Raw genomic sequence first — 19,666 nt, 5'->3', positions numbered from 1 at the left:
TTTTGCATTTTGTACAGGCTATGCAATCATTAAAATATGGTTGACCTTAATAGTTTTGACTAAGGTGTGACTGTTTAATACTTACGGTATACTTAATTGGTTGGGAATTATCTATTATAGTAGATAGCCCTTTATTATTAGTAAATTTGTTTTTGATATAATTATGTGATTAGAATATCTGAACACACTTGACTGAAAAAAGTTAGGATGCGCTTGACTGAATTTTTCTTATGATCTATTGATGTAAAGACTTACGCTCAAATGCTTGAAATTAAGTATTTTCATAATTAATTCTGAAAAACTATTTATTTAATAATAAGGAATGGGTGGGTGTGTCCAAACTTTTGACTTTATATATAAACCATACAGGTTGCTCAGACCTATGAGAGTAACTGCTTTCAGTTGCGTCTCTCATTTGAGAAGAGGAACAGGCTTTTCCTGTGCTGATGTCCATGAGTCTTATCACACTGAAAGTGTCACACTATAAACATTAGCATCCCTTCTGTCCATTGTTCCTCATGTGACATTGAGTTCAGCTTGTTCCCATGTGGGGACAGAAACTAGAGAGGGGGAGTCTCCACAATAATGCTGAGATTGAGATTGGTTCTGACATCTCAAATGGGGGATCTTCAATGATATTGTTCACCTGCCCCTTTGGCTTAAAGCAGGGGGAGAGGGGGAGGGGCATGTTTTGGGTTTGTCGGTGAGGACATGAAATGGTGGGGAGCGTGAAGTGATGTGAGGTGGTGGGTGGTGATTCACAACTTAGGGGTGCATGCGGTGGGATGAAAATTTTATTGGCGGACAGGTGGACGAAAATCTCCCATCTGAGAAATACGCCCCCCTCCCGAACACACAGCACCCTTGATTACGGTGTTCGTATAACTACGGCGTTCAGAACAAGCCTCCATTGTGTGCCCCGAGGGCATGCTAAATGAGTGTCTCAGAGAGCAGCGGGACACAGACCGTTACAGCACAATTTAGTCTGTCCTGTTGTCTCAAGAAGGCCTCATTTCAGAAGCTCTCAGATCAGACAAATATAAGCAACCCCCTCCCTTCCTTCCTCTGTCCCTCCTTCCCTCCATATCTCCCTCTTTCTCTCTCCCTCTTCTGCTCCTTTGCCCTCTCCCCCTCTACATCCAACCAGCCCGCACCAGCCCAAATAGGCCAAATCTCATCTATTGTCCTGGGACTGCCCAGTGTGAAATTCGGTGTGACATTAAATGTTTTCTAATGAATAAATTTTGAAAGGATATGCAGAGAGAATATGTGTAATGGAATGTAGACTGCATTTTAAAAGCTTCTTCATTGTCCATCGTCTTTGGAATTTACAGGACAAAAAAACTGGCCTCTTTCAGAGCTAATGAGGTTTATGGGGGTGAAAGGGGGGCGGAGGAGATTTTGGGGGCTTCTAGTCGTTAGATTAGACTTAGGTTTTTTTTTTTTTCCTTTTCAGTTTCTTCTTCTAATTTGCTATATGAAAGTCAAATATCCAGGGTTCTAAAAAAAAAAATGTGAAGAGGACAAATTACAGGAAATTTCTGAAAAAAAAGTAAGGACCACTGCATGGAAATCCTAAAATATCGTGCTTCTAAAAATGCACAATTTTAATGCATGCCTCAAAAGTTGAGAAATACATTTCTCTTTTCTCTTTACTGAAATATGCTGACAGACACTGAACTGAGGAAGGAACTAGAGCAAATTCTGATCATTAGGGTTGAGGACTGTAGCTTTTGCAGATAAATTGCTCAATTTTTGGGTAAACCTCTTCCTGAGTTCCAAAGATTTATATGCATTAAGGTGCTAGATGATTTTGGACAATGTAGTAAATTAATTTACATTTATTCTGTTCATTTACACAGGTCACACTTTCAGATTTCTAATGGAGATTAGATATTGCCATTGATTAAACCTGCTTTATTATGGACATTGGTTTTGGCTTTTGAATATTTCAGTGGAGTGAAAAACATGCACTCTTTGCTGTCATAAGTATCTCTCAGATCTCAAGTTGGAAGATATGGCTGCCTGAAGTGTATTGACTGCTGACGTGTTCTGTGGAAGAAATCCAATCACAACATGCAATTTAAATGGGTTTCTTATAGCGAAAGCAAAGCTGTCAGTCATAGGGACAGGAACATGGTCTACTCATTGCAGATGATATCTCATTACAAAAGCCTGTACAATAGAGAACAGCATTATAAAGTACTTAGTTAAACATCAGCAGGGGATTATGCGGTTGGATGATCGTGACTTAATCAGAGACCTTAGACCCCGATTCTCGGTCTCAGGCTCAACACGACAGCAAGTCTATTAATGAAAGGGTGAAGAGTCACTAGACTCTTTAGCTGAAGAAATGCATTATTATAGCCAATTCCATTTTAGTCCTCCGATTTCTTCATCTATAACCAATATTTCACGAGAAATGAGTCACTGATTATTGACTGAAACTGACTTTTTTTTTTTGGCATGTTTTGCTGCTTTAAAAACTAAGCTTCTGAACCTTACGGATTTAGAATGACACAGTCCTATAGACTTGGTCAGTGTAAACAAATTGCATTGGGTCATGGTCAGTGTTGTGCTTGTCTGATTGGCAGAAAGGAAAGGTTAAACTAGGTCAGTTGGACTTGGAGGGAGCCTTGATTGCCAGAGACCAAGTTGGCATCCAGGACTTTGTGCTTCTTGACGCCCACAACAGTGAAACAGCCTTCCTGGACAATCTGAAAAAACGTTTCACAGAGGATTTGATATACGTGAGTGAAAAACAAAGGTTAATTAGTATTTTTATTCATTTTGATCGTATCTTTTATAAATCAAAAGACATCTCCATACTCACAGACTTACATAGGTACTCTGCTGATATCTGTAAACCCATACAAAGAGTTGGACATCTATACCAAGAAACAAATGGACCTCTACATGGGAGTGAACTTCTTTGAACTTCCCCCTCACATGTAAGTGTGTAACTACACCTTAATTGCCAAACCAGTCAATAAGGCATTTTAAAATAAAATAGACAATTTTGTACATCTTTTGTCCTTTTCAGTTATGCATTAGCAGACAATGCCTACCACACCATGCTAACAGAAGCCAACAACCACTTTATTTTGATATCTGGGGAGAGCGGAGCAGGCAAAACTGAGGCCTCCAAGAAGATCTTGCAGTACTATGCAGTCAGCTGCCCTAGTTCCACCTTACTCGACACAGTGAGAGACCGCATGCTCATGTCCAACCCTGTACTAGAGGTCAGTCCAACAATAATATTCTTAGAATCTGACCATTCACTATGTATGCAATGCATTCATCAAATTTGTATTTAGGCTTTTGGAAATGCAAAGACAATGAAAAATGACAACTCCAGCCGTTTTGGGAAGTATATGGACATCCAGTTTGATAGCCAGGTATACATATCTTACTAACTTCATCTCATCAATAGCTAATATTGCATGTTAAAGAAGGTTAACACTTGATTTTGTAGGGAGATGCTGTTGGTGGCCACATACTCAGCTACCTGCTGGAAAAGTCTAGAGTGGTTCACCAAAACCATGGTGAGAGAAACTTTCATATCTTCTACCAGCTGGTGGAGGGAGGAGAGGAAGACCTACTGAGGCACCTGGGCTTGGAGAAGGACACTAAACGTTATAGTTATTTAGTGCAGGTAAAACCCTAACCCTAATTTTAAATCTGGTGTGCAGAATAACCACAAGATGGTTGTGAAATTAAGTAGAATCAGACTTGCAGTGTTTTTATAAATACATTTGTTGTCTTAATAGGGAGAATGTTCCAATGTCAGCTCTATTAATGACAAGAACGACTGGAAAACTGTTAAAAATGCATTGTCGATTATTGACTTTGATGCTAATGACATTGAGGTAAGGAGAGATGCAATTTTTAAAGTGCAATATTTTTTTGTCAGTTTAAATGCAACTATGATGGGCGATGCCACCTTTGACCATAAACGAATACTTTTTCTTTAATATACTAGCACCTCTTTGGGATCATAGCTAGTGTGCTCCATTTGGGGAATGTGCACTTTGATGGAGACACCAAAGGTTATGCTACTCTAAACTCTAATGCAGCTCTGCGCTGGGTATCCAAGGTCAGTTTTTGGTAATACTTTATTTCGATAGTTCACTATAGACATTCTACTAACTATAAGTAACTTTGCAACTACATGTCAACTACCAGTCATTAAAATATTAGTAGACTGTCTGCCCCTAATCTATCAGTCTACTAATACTCTAAGTTAGTTGACATGTTCTTTAGACATGTAGCAAAGTTACTTATAGTTAGAGTATATCTAAAGTGGACTACATCGAAGTGCAACCCATTTTTTTAATTATATATTGCCCTTAAATGTGTTAAACGTTGACATACTCTAAGTTATCACACATCTGTGTAACATTCCTTTTTTGTGTTTATGTTCAGCTGTTAGGGGTCCATGTTCAGGTCCTTCATGAAGCTCTTACATTCAGAAAGATTGAAGCCAAATCAGAGGAGGTAAAATAAGGGCAATTGTGAAATGTACTAATGAAATGTACTGTCATTAACCAAAATCCTTGTTGAAGCAGGCGATAACAGTCTTTCTGACTCCCAGGTCTTGAGTCCATTCACTGTTGATCATGCTATCTATGCCAGAGATGCCCTGGCCAAAGCCATCTATGGTCGTGCTTTCACATGGCTGGTCAACCGAATCAATGAGTCTCTGGAGAATAAAGTAAGAGGACAACAGAAAAAAGTTCATATAATTACCATTTGAAGCCAATGTTTGGTAACTCTACTTATAGAATTTAGTTGAAAACCACTGGATGTGGTTTGTTTCATTTAAAAACATTGCTTTTAACAAGATTCTACCTGACATGCAGCTTTAAAGAACCTATCACAGAAACCTAAACAACTTGCTTCATTCTTTACCACTTTTTTTTTTTTTTTTTTTTTTTTTTTTTTTTTTTTTTAAGGATTCTAACAGGAAGACAGTCATTGGATTGTTAGACATCTATGGATTTGAGGTATTCACTGTTAACAGGTATGTGTTTGGAATTAAGTGACAGACAGAGAGACAGATAGATAGATACATAGATAGATAGATAGATAGATAGATATTAATAAAATTAATAATGATAATGTAATAATGTTATACATTTATGTTAATTTTATGTCTATGTGCTTAGTTTTGAGCAGTTTTGCATAAACTACTGTAATGAGAAGCTACAGCAGCTCTTCATTCAATTGACGCTGAAGTCTGAACAAGAGGAATATGAAGCGGAAGGAATTGGGGTGAGTTAGAGCACATCAATCATTCATCATTCAAACGCCTCTTATGGAATGATATCCTAAGTTTGAAAAAGAGAATAAGGGTCATTTTCTCTCACTGTGTTTTAGTGGGAGCCGGTGCAGTTCTTCAACAATAAAATCATCTGTGACCTGGTGGAGGAGAAGCACAGAGGAATTATCTCTGTGCTGGTATGGAATAATGAGAACACTGTCTTTACACACTGAAGAGACATAGATATAATTCACTTCTTAAAATGAAAGATTCGTGGTTGTTGCAAACTGACGCATTTGTATGAGAGAACTTGTCTTTTGGTACTTCAGGATGAGGAGTGTGTGAGGCCAGGCGATGCCACGGATCTCACTTTTCTTGAGAAACTTGAAGAGAAAATGGGCAATCATCCCCACTTTGTAACGTGAGTTTATGTTATATAATTCAGTATTGTATGTTACACTAAACAAGAGTTACTCTCCTTATGTATCTTTTAATGAATTCAGTACTGCTAGAAACTATCAGCAGTGTGATTCTTCACTACAAGCCTCTGATGGTGAAGAATCAGCCAAGCCTTGTTGTATTTGAAACTGAAGCATTTACCCCCTGGTTTGGCCACATTGTCTCTCTTAATCCTTGTATTGACTGACAACCCTGAAGAACAGCAGTCTGGGAGACAGAGAGATTGTGATGTTGTGTTACTCACTCTTAATCAAGGTCAAATACAAATTAAGTTCCCGAATTACTGAGTGCCAAGAACCTCCAGAAAAAAATGTTATTGTACTTAACTGGTAGACCATAGCACTCGCAACATTAAGGTTGTATGATTCCCAGGAAACACACATCCAAATAACCTGCAATAAAAGTTAAAAATAACTTAAAGAGCATTATAAATGTATTTCTCATCAGACCAAGAGCGAAGGGATCTTCTATAGGGGGTCGGTGACCCCTAGGGAGTCTGCATATTTGTACAATTGCAATTAAAATATTGAAAAATATAGAACATCTGAATATTTATTTTACAAATAATGTAAATATTAAAAATATGTGGTAAAAATACAAAATGGTTAACCTCTAAAAAGCAAAAGTTCAGCTAATATTCCTCCAATTAATCAAATTAAATAAAAAAAAAAAATGAACACATACAGTATACATTTGTATTTATTACTGTATTTATTATCAGTACAAATAATAAATCAATAAACAAATTATTATTTTAATGCATGTGCAATTTAAGCATAAATAGTCCCCGCCTGATAAAGACTTCTGCTCTTAATTTAGGCATTTTTAGTGATTTGATTTGATTCTGGTTTTATGAGAGAAATTTCCTTTGCTATTTTGTGAACTGAAGGCATAAACTGGCTGATAAGAAGACCCGCAAGTCTCTGGAGAGAGGAGATTTTCGTCTTCTTCATTATGCAGGGGAGGTGACCTACTGCGTTGTGGGTAAGAGAAGACACAGAAAAACACATTTCAGATAAATAAACCTCTGAAAAATGTTTTTTGGCTTTCACAACCTGATGTTTTTTTATGATCCATTCTTTTTGTCTTATTTCAACAGGGTTCATTGACAAAAACAATGATCTTTTGTACAAGAACATCAAAGACGTAAGTGCACAGGGTGTACAATAAAGGATAACCCTGGTCAGGGTGGATGAAAGGAAAATGGCTCAAAAAGCAACTTAATTATTTGCCTTCTCTTACGTTTGGTCCTACGGCAGTAAATGTGTGTGCACATATGCATTTCTTATGTGTCTGCATTCATGTATGTGTAACCACCAGGTGATGCGCCTGTCAAAGAACCCAATAATACAGCAGTGCTTTCCAGCCACTGAAGGAGACAGCAGGAGAAGACCTGAGACAGTGAGTCCACTCGCTGTGTTACAAAATAATACAACGGCTGCTCCTTACTGAAAAATACTCAATTAAAATAACAGTATAGTACATTGTTTTCATAAGCTAGTAGGCTGATTATTATTATTTTTTTTTTCAAGATGAAATGAAATTGTACAAATTGCATTGTGGGTACCCGTACCAGACCTAGTAAGCTTTGATATACCCAGATGTCTTATTTGCCAGAATGTGCTATAGCCTATAGAACAGAGCATACTGTGCAGCACACTGTATCTTATAATGTACTGTATTTGCTATGCTCTTGGCTTTCCATTGCTATGACAAATGAATAAGTAATTTTTTAATAAATAAGTAAAGATTTTTCATTGATTGGACTGGCATTTGACACAAATAGTTTTTTTTAATAGTTATTTCCAAAATAATAAGAATTACACATGCAACAAAGTAAGGTCATGTGACAAAAATGTAGCAAATGATGTTTGAAACATAATTAAATTTTTTAAAACATGATTACATCAATCAATCAACCAACCAACCAACTAGTCAGTCAGTCAATCAATCAATCAATCAATCAATAAAACCCAGATCACAAGTTGTGTCCCAAATGACGCATTAGCCCTTATTAGTAATATTATTATTAATATTATTATATTATTAATAGCCCAATAGCCCCTCCCCCTCCGCTACGTAATTAAAGCTGCGACAGTTGAGTGCATAAAGTGTCCAACATTCCACACTTCAGCTGCATCCGAAATCGTGTACTGTTGAGTAGGTAGCCTACTACATTTGAATTTAAATTTAGTTCACGACCATTGAAAAAGTACGTTCTATACAGTACGAATGCGTGTAGTATGAATAAATTTAGACGTACTTCATCCGCTATGTTGTTACTGTCACATGACCTACCAGCATCAGTTACGTCCCTTCAACTTCATAGAGTACCTCAGGGATGACGTGTTTTTGTAGGCCAACCCGGAAGTTAGCGGCGCATGGGTTCCCTCGATCTAAAGCCTATGCATTTTTCCCATAGACTTTTGGAAAATCGCAAAAAATAAGCTCCGTGTTTAACAAAGGGTTATGACACTTTTTGACACATGTTTTGTCTATCAAGATAATCTTTACAAGTTAACACAATTATACATTTTGAAGCCTAAATAAAGTCGTCAGATATAAAAAGCTAACAGTAGACTATAAACGGACTACAGCACACCATGGTCGCGGATCAACGTCACCACCACCAACTTTATTTAAAAAACAACTTTATTTAAAAACATGCTCGCTGATTATGATCTGCGCTCTGTATGAATACTTATCCACTTTTTTATGAGAAATGTTGTCCAAATGTCCTGTTTGTCATGATGACGTCTAAAGTCCCCGCCAAAGGAAGTAGTCCCTTTTAGCAATTTGTTAGCAACCGCCATTTTTAAGACAAAATAAAGGTTTAAAAAATCACAAGCGGGTTATAACTGGTGTGTTTTATGTCATAGATCAAAACGTGAAAATATTTAGAAGCTTTGTTAACCACAGACCTTATTTCAGGCGATTTAGCAAAAACCCATTCAAAAAACCCATAGACTTTAGGGCAATGGAACCGGAAGTCCTAAAATGCTAACTCGCTTCCGGGTTTTGCCTACAAAAACACGTCATCCCTGAAGTACTCCATTCACAAATCCTCTCCCTGGCCTCATGGGATAGTAAAGTGTCCATCGTATGCACACTTCAGAATCTCACCGGAAGTAGGAAGTCATCCGGATGCTTTTCGCCTACTGTTTTTCGAATACTATGAATTCGGACATACTACTCTGTTCGCATACTGTTTTTTCGCGTACTATATAGTAGAGAAGTATTCGATTTCGGATGCAGCGTTAGTTTTTTCCGTTAATTTAGTGCATCATTCTGGTATTTAAAGTGTACTTTTTCATTTTGGAATTTTCTGTGTGGAGTGAACTCACTGCTCCCACTATTTATACTTAAAAACGTCATAGAATAGTGCATAAGTACGCCACCTACACACACTATACTGCAAATTTTGTATGTAATCCAAGAATTATTTCCGTATTGAAAACACATACACCTCTAAAGCCTGTTCACAATGATGATAATTGTAACGATAAAGATAAAGCTTTAGAAATCATTCTAAATATAAAAGAACGGCAGTCAATTCAGAGAAACAGTATTGTTGGAATCACTTTCAAAACAAATCCAGCTGATGAACGATAAAAAACATTGACAGCCAATCAGAATCCTTCCTGCTTTAAAGAGCTCTAGCATTTAAAGCGGCAGACAACATAACTGCAGTGCACACTGTATGCTTACTTAGAACAAACAGAACAATATTGTCTGCTGGTGTGGAAGATAATATAAATATCGTTAAAGTTATCTTTAATAGTTATCATTCTTGTTGTGAATGGGCCTTTAGCATTTTTATAAATTGCTGCATGAGTAGTGTAGCCTACTAATGCTATTTTAAGCCAAGACAACTGGAATAAACATAAATGGAAAATACATTTAAAATAAAATAAAATAAAAATGCTGATGTGACAGCTCAAGTGATATCTAACTAAATATGACATCTCATTTAATCTGAATTGTGATATAAAACCTGTAGGTGGCCACTCAGTTTAAGAACAGTCTTCTGCAGCTGACGGAGATTCTGACAGCCAAGGAGGCGTGGTACGTGCGCTGCCTCAAGTCCAATGACAATAAACAGCCAGGTGAGAAACTTGTGTAAAAATGTGAATGTTAAGAATGCATAATATGTAATATAACTCATATTTTAAGACAAAATGTTACCAGTATAATTATAACAAGAATAAGCACACGTTTGTTTGTCAAGTGCATTTTTATTATATCACAGGCAAGTTTGATGAAGTTCTGGTCAGACACCAGGTGAAATATCTGGGGTTAATGGAGCACCTGAGGGTCAGACGAGCTGGATTTGCATATCGGCGTAGATACGAGGTTTTTCTACAGAGGTATACTGGCAACATTCAATGCCCTCACATACTCAGATGTAACAGCTGTTTTTCAACATTAGCGGAATTGAAGTGCTCAGCATATGCAATGTTCTTAAGGTATAAAGCACTTTGTCCTGCCACTTGGCCCCACTGGAGAGGTGTACCTGCAGATGGGGTGGAAACCCTGGTGCAACATCTAGGCTACCAGTCTGATGAGTATAAAATGGGCAGGTGAGCTGTTTCATATTTTCAACTTTACAATTTAAAGGTGCAGTAAGCAATTTCTGAAAAATGATGTTGATATTTAAAATCACCAAAAACAAACACTCCCCTACCCAAAAGTATCACACCCTTGATAGCTCCACTCCCAAATTCACAAACACCCTATGCAACACAGGCACCTTCCCCCTAATGAGTGGACACGCCCCTAACTGCTGATTGGCTACAAGCGTGTTTTAGCACTCAGTCTGCCCCACTTTCAACAGCATTTCTCGGAAATCGCTTACTGCATCTTTAATACTGAAAAATTAGCATCTGTTTTTGACCTCACAAACCTGAACTACATTTAATTTTCAACATCACCTTCTTCTACAGGACAAAGATATTTATACGATATGCCAGGACACTTTTTGCCATAGAAGATGCCTTTGAAATCTGCAAACATGAACTGGGTAAGCAACAGAGAACTCAAGAGAGACAAAAAAAAAAAAAAAGAACAATTATTATAAACGCTTTAATGTTGCTTTTACAGCTACAAGAATACAGGCCAAATACAAAGGCTACAGAGCCAAAGGAGAGTTTCGAAAACAGAAAGAGGCTGGTAAGTAACAGTACTGATTGATTTAATACAGCTTTTCTACAATTGATATTATTTGATGTATATTACAAAATATTATGACAGTGCATTGCAATATAAAGTATATTTATTATAGCATACATACATGCACTATTTGCATTTTTCATGATTCATTTTGTTTTTTGTTTTTTTGTCATCATTTAGCTACAAAAATTGAGTCGTGTTGGAGAGGAGCGCAGGCACGCAAAGAGAGAGAACGCAGAGCCTGGGCTGTCAAAGTAATTAAAAAGTTAGTAATATTAGTTTTTAATATTAATACACTTACCAGGTGTATAACCTTTCACTTAAGAGATGAAATGGCATTCCCATTATGACATGATGTTTGTCCATGCAGGTTTATTAAGGGCTATATGACAAGACGTGATGCAAAAACTACTGACAACTCTGAATACCTGGCCTTCGTCCGACAGAGCTACCTGAATAGACTCAAAGACAAGTTACCAAAGACCGTCCTGGACAAGACCACATGGCTGACACCTCCCCCAGTCATGACAGAGGTATTCACAAATACTCGGTTACTAAGATCTGAGGAACCCAACGGTTGCTCCAAAAAGTGTTTGAACACTTAAGGCAAGGCAAGTTCAAATTCAAAGTGAATTACATAAAATTCATAAAAAAATTATAAAAATTAATGTAACAAAAAAAATACAAAAATAAAAAAGATTAAACAGGGTTAAAATTGTGAAGGAATGGTTCAGAGAGCATGAAGAATCATCTTCACACATGAATTGTCACCTCTGAGTCCAGACCTTAAATTCATTGAAAGTCTGTAGGATGTGCTGGAGGAGACTTTACAGAGTGCTCACCTCTTGCATTGTCAATATGGGATCTTGACCAAATGATGCACCTCTTGATGGAAGTAAATGTTATGATGTTATTTCCATCAAAAGGTGCATCAATTTTTGGTCAAGATCTTGTATTGACAATGCAAGAGGTGAGCACTCTGTAAAGTCTCCTCCAGCACATCCCAAAAACTTACATTGAGGTTAAGATCAGTGCCAATTCATGTGTCCAAATACTTTTTGAGGCCACTGTATGCATACTTTCATGAGCAGGATTTTTTTTTCATTATGGGAAAGTCTCTGATGCTGTTGTTTGTAGACCTCAGAGATTCTGCGACAGCTGCACACACGTATGATGGTGAGGAAGTATGTGCGGGGAATTACGCCACAGAAAAAAGCACAGGTCACTATCACTGTTGTCACAGGCTTTTAAAGTACACTTTCAGCCTAATCACCATGTTTATTAACTGGCTAATGATGATGATGAAGACTGAATGCTTTATCTTTTCACAGCTGCAACAAAAAGTAGTAACCAGTGCCATCTTTAAGGGAAAGAAGGATAGCTATCCTCCGAGCATCGCTGTTCCTTTTGCGGACACTAGAATCAGTCAGTACAGTTTATTTTACATAAAAAAAGCACTTACAGTTTTGCACATATCTTTTGTACGTCTTACGCACTTTGTTCCATATACCAGATGAACAAGATATCAATATGAGGGTTCTTCAGACTATACGACATGAACGTATCAAGGTAAATCAGAATCTTTTGTGAGGCCCAATTGTCATTTCATTCTCCATACACCACCTAAGCACAACATCTCTCTCTCTGCAGTACAGCGTTCCTGTGGTGAAGTATGACAGGAATGGATTTAAACCCAGACAAAGGCAACTTATTCTCACTCAGGCTGCTGTATACCTGGTAGAAGAGGCTAAGATCAAACAGAGAGTGGACTATGTTTCTCTAAAAGGTAGGTCCCGAAGGGAAAAGGATATGTGTAGTAGTAACTTTGTGAAATAAAAGAGCATTACAGAACTTTTAAAGTTGTCTCCTTTTAATTATTTAAAAGCTCAATCTTCTTACACAGGCAATATCTTCACAGGTACAACTTTGTACCTTATCTACCCCTAAAGAGTGCATGTTAGTACCTACATTACTAAGGGACTATAAGGTACCAGTATGCATCTTTTAGAGGTAGATAAGATACAAAGTGTACCCTTTAAGGGCATATTGCACCCCTAAAAGTATAATTTTTGCACTTTTTTTTTGAGAGACAATGTTAAGTGTAATATTTAGAAAGTTCTGTAAGTTACACTACTGTTCAAAAGTTTGGTTTCAGCATGATTTTGTTTTATTGTAACATTTTTTGCAAAGTGGTGAGAATAGAGTCCAGAGTGAATTTTTTTGTGCACACAGGTGCTTCTGTCAGTAATCTGGGTGACTCTGTTATGATCCTTCATGTTGCTTTCAATGATCCAAAACAGAAGGTGAGCCAGGCTTTATGGGATGTATGTAAACTCTAAATTTCACGGTAGAACGTTACAGAAGTTCATGCTAAATTTGCATGTACTAATGTAGTTTTCTTTAAACAAGGGGGACATGGTACTTCAGTGTGACCACCTGTTTGAAGCTTTGACCAAACTGGCTATGATTGCCAACAAGCAAAATAACATCAAGGTGGTTCAAGGAAGGTAAAAACACTAACATCACCTAATTTCCAACCTGTAATGTTCATTTGGGCACAGTGTTAACGTCTGATCTTCTTGCAGCATAAAGTTTGAGATCCAGGCAGGAAAGGAGAGTGGTGTGGACTTCAGCACTGGCCAAGATCCTATGATTTATAAAGGCAAAAATGGTCATCTGATGGTGGTAAGTGATTATTTCTGTATTTCTGCTAAATTTAACATCATTGTTCCTGTGCTTAAGACACTTTCATTATCAAAAGGTGGCTCCACGGATCAAGTCTCGATGATCTGAAGGAGGTCACCATGTCCCTGTATATTTCATGAGGGAAATCCTTATGGAACACGATGTCTTTCTCCACCTACCAAAATGTGATACACAACACACACACACCACTAAGAGCTCATTATATGGAGATTCAAAGAAGCACTTATCACAAATGGAAAATTACAGCTACAGGGAAAAGAAAGCTATTTTTGTCCAAATTGTTTAGGTTACGGTTCTTGCGATGACATTTCTTGTAAATTGAACATTTTATTTGGTAATTTCCATGCTTTGTTGTTGAGCCATATTTATAATATTGTTTTATACCTATACATACAAACCACAGAAATAAAAGATGAACAAATGCACAGTTTGGGTCTACAAAATTTGTAGAAATCTTTATTTGTGATAACATGTGTATAAATAATTTTTATGTAAAACCTTTTTTATTCATGTGCACGTCTGTACAAACTTCTCTACAGTATTACAGATTTCATAGTTTTTTTTTTTTTTTTTTTAAATACACCTTTAATAAAACTAATGAGCACAAACAATCTGTGATGCTACACGCTGCAGCAAAAGAGAGCTCGCACTCCTGTACGTCCTGGAGCTTCTTTGACGTGGCCAAGTCTCTGATTACACTCTCATACTTGGTGTCCATTACTCAATTACAGATATACATCCGAACGCTTCTGACTACATCTCAGTTTCTGGTATGTGATCACTTACAAAACCCAGAAGCGTAATTAACTTGATGGAATTTAATACAGTGCAGCGGAAAGTATTTAATAGCATAATCTGAGTTTACTCTAGTAGTTTACTGATTGTAGCTCAAAGGGCATAGAAAACTTGCTGATTACTTGTTCTGATCATCTAAAAGTGCCTCCTCATGTACACGAGTGAAAGCACCATAACACTATACTGCCCTCTACTGGCCAAACTCAGAGACATCTCAAAAGTCCAGCACAGATAATCCTCTGTTTAAGCGCAAGTGACCGTTTGCACAAGCATAATAAAATGAAAATTGACAGATTAAGAATTTGTATGACACTCTCCTCTAACGAGTGTAAAAAAAAAAAAAGGGGACTGAATTCTTATAATAATAATAATAATAACAACAATATCCTCCTTCACTGAATTCACTGATCACTGTAACTGTCAATCCACACATTTTCAAGACCAGTGAATTTTGCTTTGAAAATTTTGATTTGAATTTTGATTTGAAACTCAAAATCAAATCTCAGTAAGACACACTTTCAGCACTGTGAAATCTTGCTCCAACACTTCAATACAAAGCAACAAAGCAAACAAAAACAATCAATTGGGCATAAACTAAACTCCACAAAAATCCAACGTCCATGACACAACACGCAAAACAAAAACACTCAAAAAGCACAGTATTAATCTATAAGGCACCAGGAACCCTACAGTCTTCACTCAAACAGAAAAAAATATGGTAAATGATGACGAAATGGATGAAAATACTAGGGCTGACAGCTCAATTCTGATAATATTCATTAGATGCAAATCTACAATTAAATGACAGTTTAGCTGATCAACTTGATATATTTGGTGGAATTTGCTTTATGAATAGCAACTAGGGCAAAACGTTAAGGGAATGTCATGAATGCAGTAAAACTACCCATCTGTTGTGCACTTTTGTTCACATTAACACCATCTCATAACTTTTTAGTAAGGTCCTCAAATGCACAACTGATGTTTGAGGTCAACGCTGCACTGCCCTATATGCTATATTCATATAACATTATCAATACTAGCTTTTGTTAAGAGTATCCCTTTCTCTCTCTAAGGAAGCAGACTCTGTATAAACTTAACTGACGTGTCCGTGTGCAAATAGAGGGGCGTAACTGAAGCGCTGGTAGTTGTTAAGGCACTGAAAAGTGGAGAAACTGCAGGGTCACTGGTGGTGGTGAGTTCGGTCATCAGGCCGCTTGATATGGATCCTCCGCACTCTTTCAATGCGCTCCCTCTCTTCGTCCTCGTCAATGTGGTGGGAACGACCTGCAGCACCCCCTGTGGCCTCCAGAAGTGCATTGTCTGGTCCACGGCCATCTTGAGACTCATAGAGCAAGATGTTGAGGGTCTCTTCATAGATGCGAGCCTCTGGGAACTCAACCTGTGATGGAGGGAAGCATTAAAAAAGGTGAGTGACAAACCTAACAAGAGCATTAAGGACAAGCTTTTAGGACAGTGTTGCAATATTTTAAAAGGCTGTTCTTTTTCTGATCATTAATAAAAACAGGTTTTCTGCAGTTTTATGAAGGTAAAACCTTTTAAAGACCAATCATCAATATGATCTCTAAATCTACATGTCTAGGAAGCACACAACGAGTTGTAATGAAAATACAATTTCCAACAGATCTCCATTACGTTTTAATTTATTTTACTAAAAAAAAAAAAAGCTTAAGGCTTGAATACCTACTCCCAACCACTAAAATATAGAAATAAGTTACTGTACCTTCTGATCACACTGCACTGCAAAAAAGTAATGTTCTTCCTCAGTATTATCTTGTTTTCCAGTGCAAATGTCTAAAGATTCTTAAATTAATAGGTTCAATCAACTCAATGCAAAAAGAAACATTTTCATACTCCACTTACAGATATCTGTATTGGAAAACAACACAAAAATACTAAGGAAGATATTCATTTTTGCAGTGCATGCAACATTAAATGCCATGACTTTATTCATTCAAGACTTTCTGTTCCAATTTAAGCCCTTAATTTGTGGAAGGGCAAATTGAGACTTTTTAAAACTTTTTTTAAAACCCTGATGATAGACTGGATAAAAAAAAAAAATGTGATTTTAACCATGTGGACAGACTGATCACCCTTTACCTTTGTCTGCTTCTTCTCAGTAGCGTAGACTATTGAGGTGCAGCACACCTCTGCAATCTTCCTGCCCTGGCCGTAAAAAGACCAGCAACAAATCTCATCGCCGATCACATCCTTGATGAAGAGCACTCGGCCGTTGAACCTCAGAGACAGCTTGTCAAACAGCTCGATGTTCTTCAACATGTTATCATCAGAGTTGCTACAAAGAGAAAGAGCAAATCGATCAGGTGAAAGCTCAACAGTATGCTTTCCAACAACCCAAACCTTGTGAGAAATTCAACTAATTTTACCTTGTATATGAATATTTATTGTTGCTCCTGTTGTACAGCAGTTTGACTGTAGGCTGCAAACACAGAAAGAAAAATCAAGGTTCTGTTCTGGGCATAAACAAATAGAATTTGTTTAAGATTGACATGGTTGTGAAGCATTTGTACCTTATTAGCAGTGGCAATGAGCCTCTGTTCCTCCTTAGATGATGTCACCAGTGGAACTTTACAGAATGGTTCATATGCATCTTTGTTCTAAAAAAAATTTTCAAAATTGTTTAAAATTAAAATGCATATTTTCTTGAACATGGAATATGTTAGTTTACCCAAAAATGAAAATTCTGTCATCATTTGCTCACCTTTGTGTCATTCTTCAAAACACAAATTAAGATATTTTTTATTGAAATTGGAGAGATGTATTTTTGGTCAATTACCCCAAAAATTTAACACTTTAAAAAGGTTAATCAGTTTAAACTCAGTCTTTTTAAGAGACATGATCGCTTTATATGATAAACATATTTAATTTAGGCTTTTATTCACATAAAAACCTTGACAGAAGTTGACACACATACATAGATTCAATCAAAATAAGATAAATGGAAGCTAAAACGTGCTTGCTTGGAACAGAAATATCTCAGGTTTAATAAAAAATACCTTCAAAGATGAACAAAGTCTTACAACATGAGCGTGAGTAAATGATGACATTTTCATTTTTTGGGTGAACTATCCGTAGCCAGTACTCTACCTGTAATGCTGCCTGACACTCATCCACCAGGCCCTGCACCAGGTAATACTTTGCCTCTGCCAGTAACTCCTCCGTCTCCCTCCGGCTCTCGGGTAACGGGACGACGCCGTCCCTGAGGTAGTTCAGGATGGTCCCAAAGTGCTTCCCACACCTGTCAATCAGAATCCAGCCTGGAGAAAAATCAGAGGTGAAAAGTGAGACTTGGACATTGCAGAACCTCACATTTGCTTCATCAAACTACTTGAATACTTCTTCGTACTGCTATTACAGTACCTTCACTATCTGTGAGGACCTCCATACGGCCACTGAACATGGCCTTCAGCATTGTGTCCTGCTTGGTCAGGGTCTGCATGGTGGTGTAGTACAGCGCTCCCCCGACATTCAGCTTTACATATTTGGAACTGGGACTGGACCCTTTGAAGGAGGTGGTCCGTGTTGTAGCTGCCGGCACAGCCGAGCTCACCACACTTTCTCCTGACATCTCTTCCTGAAAATCAGACAGGGATGGGAATGAATGGTGATGAAGGACACACATAAACTAACATTCAGTTTCTTTCAGGGGATTAATAAGATGGAAATCTATATTGCAAACACACACACACCACACTATCTTTCTTTAGAGTGTTTATGAAATGTGTATGAACAGTGAAGGACAATGTGAAATTTCTTTAGATGATGAATCAAAATGTTGCCTAAATGTCAAAGATTTAAAAAAAAAAAAAAAAAAAAAAAAGAAGTAGTTATGGACGTGTTTAAAAGTTTTAGGGGGCGGTGCATATCACTTTACATATTTCTTTAAGTACCTTAAATGTAACACACGAACAAATTAATTCATTGTAAACCATTAAAGCATGTTAACTTATCTATCATTCATTGAGAAATGAGGTTCACCGCACAATGAGACTGATTTAATGACGTCACACCAAAACCTGTTGGGATTTTTCACTTAAACCCAGTAGATTTGAGTCATGTTGTTCCATTTGTTTGTGTATATACATGATTCGTAACTGAATACGAAGAAAATAAAACGCTTAATTTAAAGTTACTCATAGGAAACCGTTGACTAGAGGAGCGGAACAGCTAAACTAGCACACTAGCTTGTTATCTCCATTTCTTTCTTTTAGAAAAACACGAAAATACCGGTAAAAATCTAATAACTACACGCCAAAATAAATAGTAATTAAAATATACTCCAGCAGAAGCAGATAAATTAGGTGAAACATCAGACAAATATCATTACTTACCATAGAAATCCCCCCGATTCTTTCGGGCCTCTTGGAACGGGTCTGGAATTAGATCACTTCCGGTCGCAACCCAGACTCGTGCACGAGGCTGCAGGTCACGCGCTTACAGGCACTACTCGGGCCAAATAAGAAATTATCGCAATTTTCATTATAGTAGATGGGAACTAACTCCACCTTTTCAGCGTCCTGTTATTTAGTGTTCACACTTCCTGTGTTTGTTCATGTACGCTTGTTTGTGAGTGTTGAGGATTCACAACAAAACAAGAACAGATAAAGTTCACAGTCATTGTTTTTGGACATGAAGGCAGATTTTTTCCTAATGCTGTCATGAAGTGGAAACATGATTATCCTTCTCTTTTTTTTCAGTGTGGTAAAAATGTTTTGTGGTAAAAAACAAAACAAACAAACTGTGTGGTAAGACTTTAAAAAACATATAATTCCTAATAAAAATCAAAGAAACTCACTTAATAAATCAATATTATCCCTGTAATTTTTGTAATATATTTAAAGAAGGGGTTTCCCCATTTTTATTATTTTTTTGATACAATGATCTTGTTTATGGAATGTGATACTGGTTGGAGATAAACAATATAATTCAAATTCTTATTTTATTTGGGAAATATCATATGTTCAAAGCAAAATACAAGTCAACTGTACCAAATGTAGATTGTTTTCCAATGACTTTTTTCACTGATTTTTTTTTAATGACTCTTTAATCTCGATAAAGAACAATCATAAAGTTGTTAAGACATATCTGTTATTAAAAGTGACAATTGATGTATTAGATGTATGGCTGACTTTTGATATAAGATAAAGACTTGATTTTTCTGTTTCGGTTTATATGGATTTATCTTTTATGACTGTCTGCCTCTACTGCAAATTCAATACAAACAAACAAACAAAA

The 19,666-nt window shown here is 37.0% G+C and overlaps 2 protein-coding genes across 2 annotated transcripts; one reads left to right on the top strand and one right to left on the bottom strand.

The window, feature by feature from the left end:
• Positions 1-1,470: 1,470 nt before the first annotated feature.
• Positions 1,471-14,175, top strand: myo1ha (myosin IHa). The gene is given in 32 exon segments (XM_051894325.1): positions 1,471-2,559; positions 2,562-2,750; positions 2,836-2,951; positions 3,044-3,242; positions 3,318-3,398; positions 3,476-3,655; positions 3,771-3,869; positions 3,983-4,096; positions 4,426-4,497; positions 4,595-4,714; positions 4,956-5,023; positions 5,169-5,274; positions 5,380-5,460; positions 5,593-5,684; positions 6,612-6,706; positions 6,822-6,868; positions 7,043-7,123; positions 9,723-9,828; positions 9,972-10,089; positions 10,189-10,302; positions 10,666-10,742; positions 10,823-10,891; positions 11,072-11,156; positions 11,262-11,424; positions 12,029-12,112; positions 12,223-12,316; positions 12,405-12,460; positions 12,542-12,677; positions 13,124-13,194; positions 13,301-13,398; positions 13,477-13,576; positions 13,653-14,175. Coding segments are annotated over 32 exon segments (3,183 nt in total). The 5' UTR covers positions 1,471-2,514; the 3' UTR covers positions 13,680-14,175.
• On the bottom strand, positions 14,026-18,954 carry kctd10 (potassium channel tetramerization domain containing 10). The gene is made up of 7 exons (XM_051894326.1): positions 18,763-18,954; positions 17,792-18,005; positions 17,519-17,688; positions 16,942-17,028; positions 16,798-16,850; positions 16,511-16,706; positions 14,026-15,791 (listed from the first exon to the last, which is right to left on the bottom strand). Exons 1-7 carry the CDS (start codon positions 18,763-18,765, stop codon positions 15,573-15,575), a joined length of 942 nt encoding a protein of 313 aa, XP_051750286.1. The 5' UTR covers positions 18,766-18,954; the 3' UTR covers positions 14,026-15,572.
• Positions 18,955-19,666: the final 712 nt, after the last annotated feature.

The sequence above is a fragment of the Ctenopharyngodon idella genome, chromosome 5 (genome assembly GCF_019924925.1).
Source record: "Ctenopharyngodon idella isolate HZGC_01 chromosome 5, HZGC01, whole genome shotgun sequence".
In the NCBI taxonomy this organism is placed as follows: domain Eukaryota; kingdom Metazoa; phylum Chordata; class Actinopteri; order Cypriniformes; family Xenocyprididae; genus Ctenopharyngodon; species Ctenopharyngodon idella.
This window is presented reverse-complemented; position numbering and strand designations above follow the sequence as displayed.

What these genes read in the sequence shown, in the direction of transcription:
- kctd10 (XM_051894326.1), bottom strand. An exon ending in AGTGTCAGGCAGCATTACAG is followed by an intron (nt 17,029 to 17,518) that starts GTAGAGTACTGG and finishes AATTTTTTTTAG; the next exon opens with AACAAAGATGCATATGAACC. An exon ending in AATAAATATTCATATACAAG is followed by an intron (nt 16,707 to 16,797) that starts GTAAAATTAGTT and finishes TTCTCTTTGTAG; the next exon opens with CAACTCTGATGATAACATGT.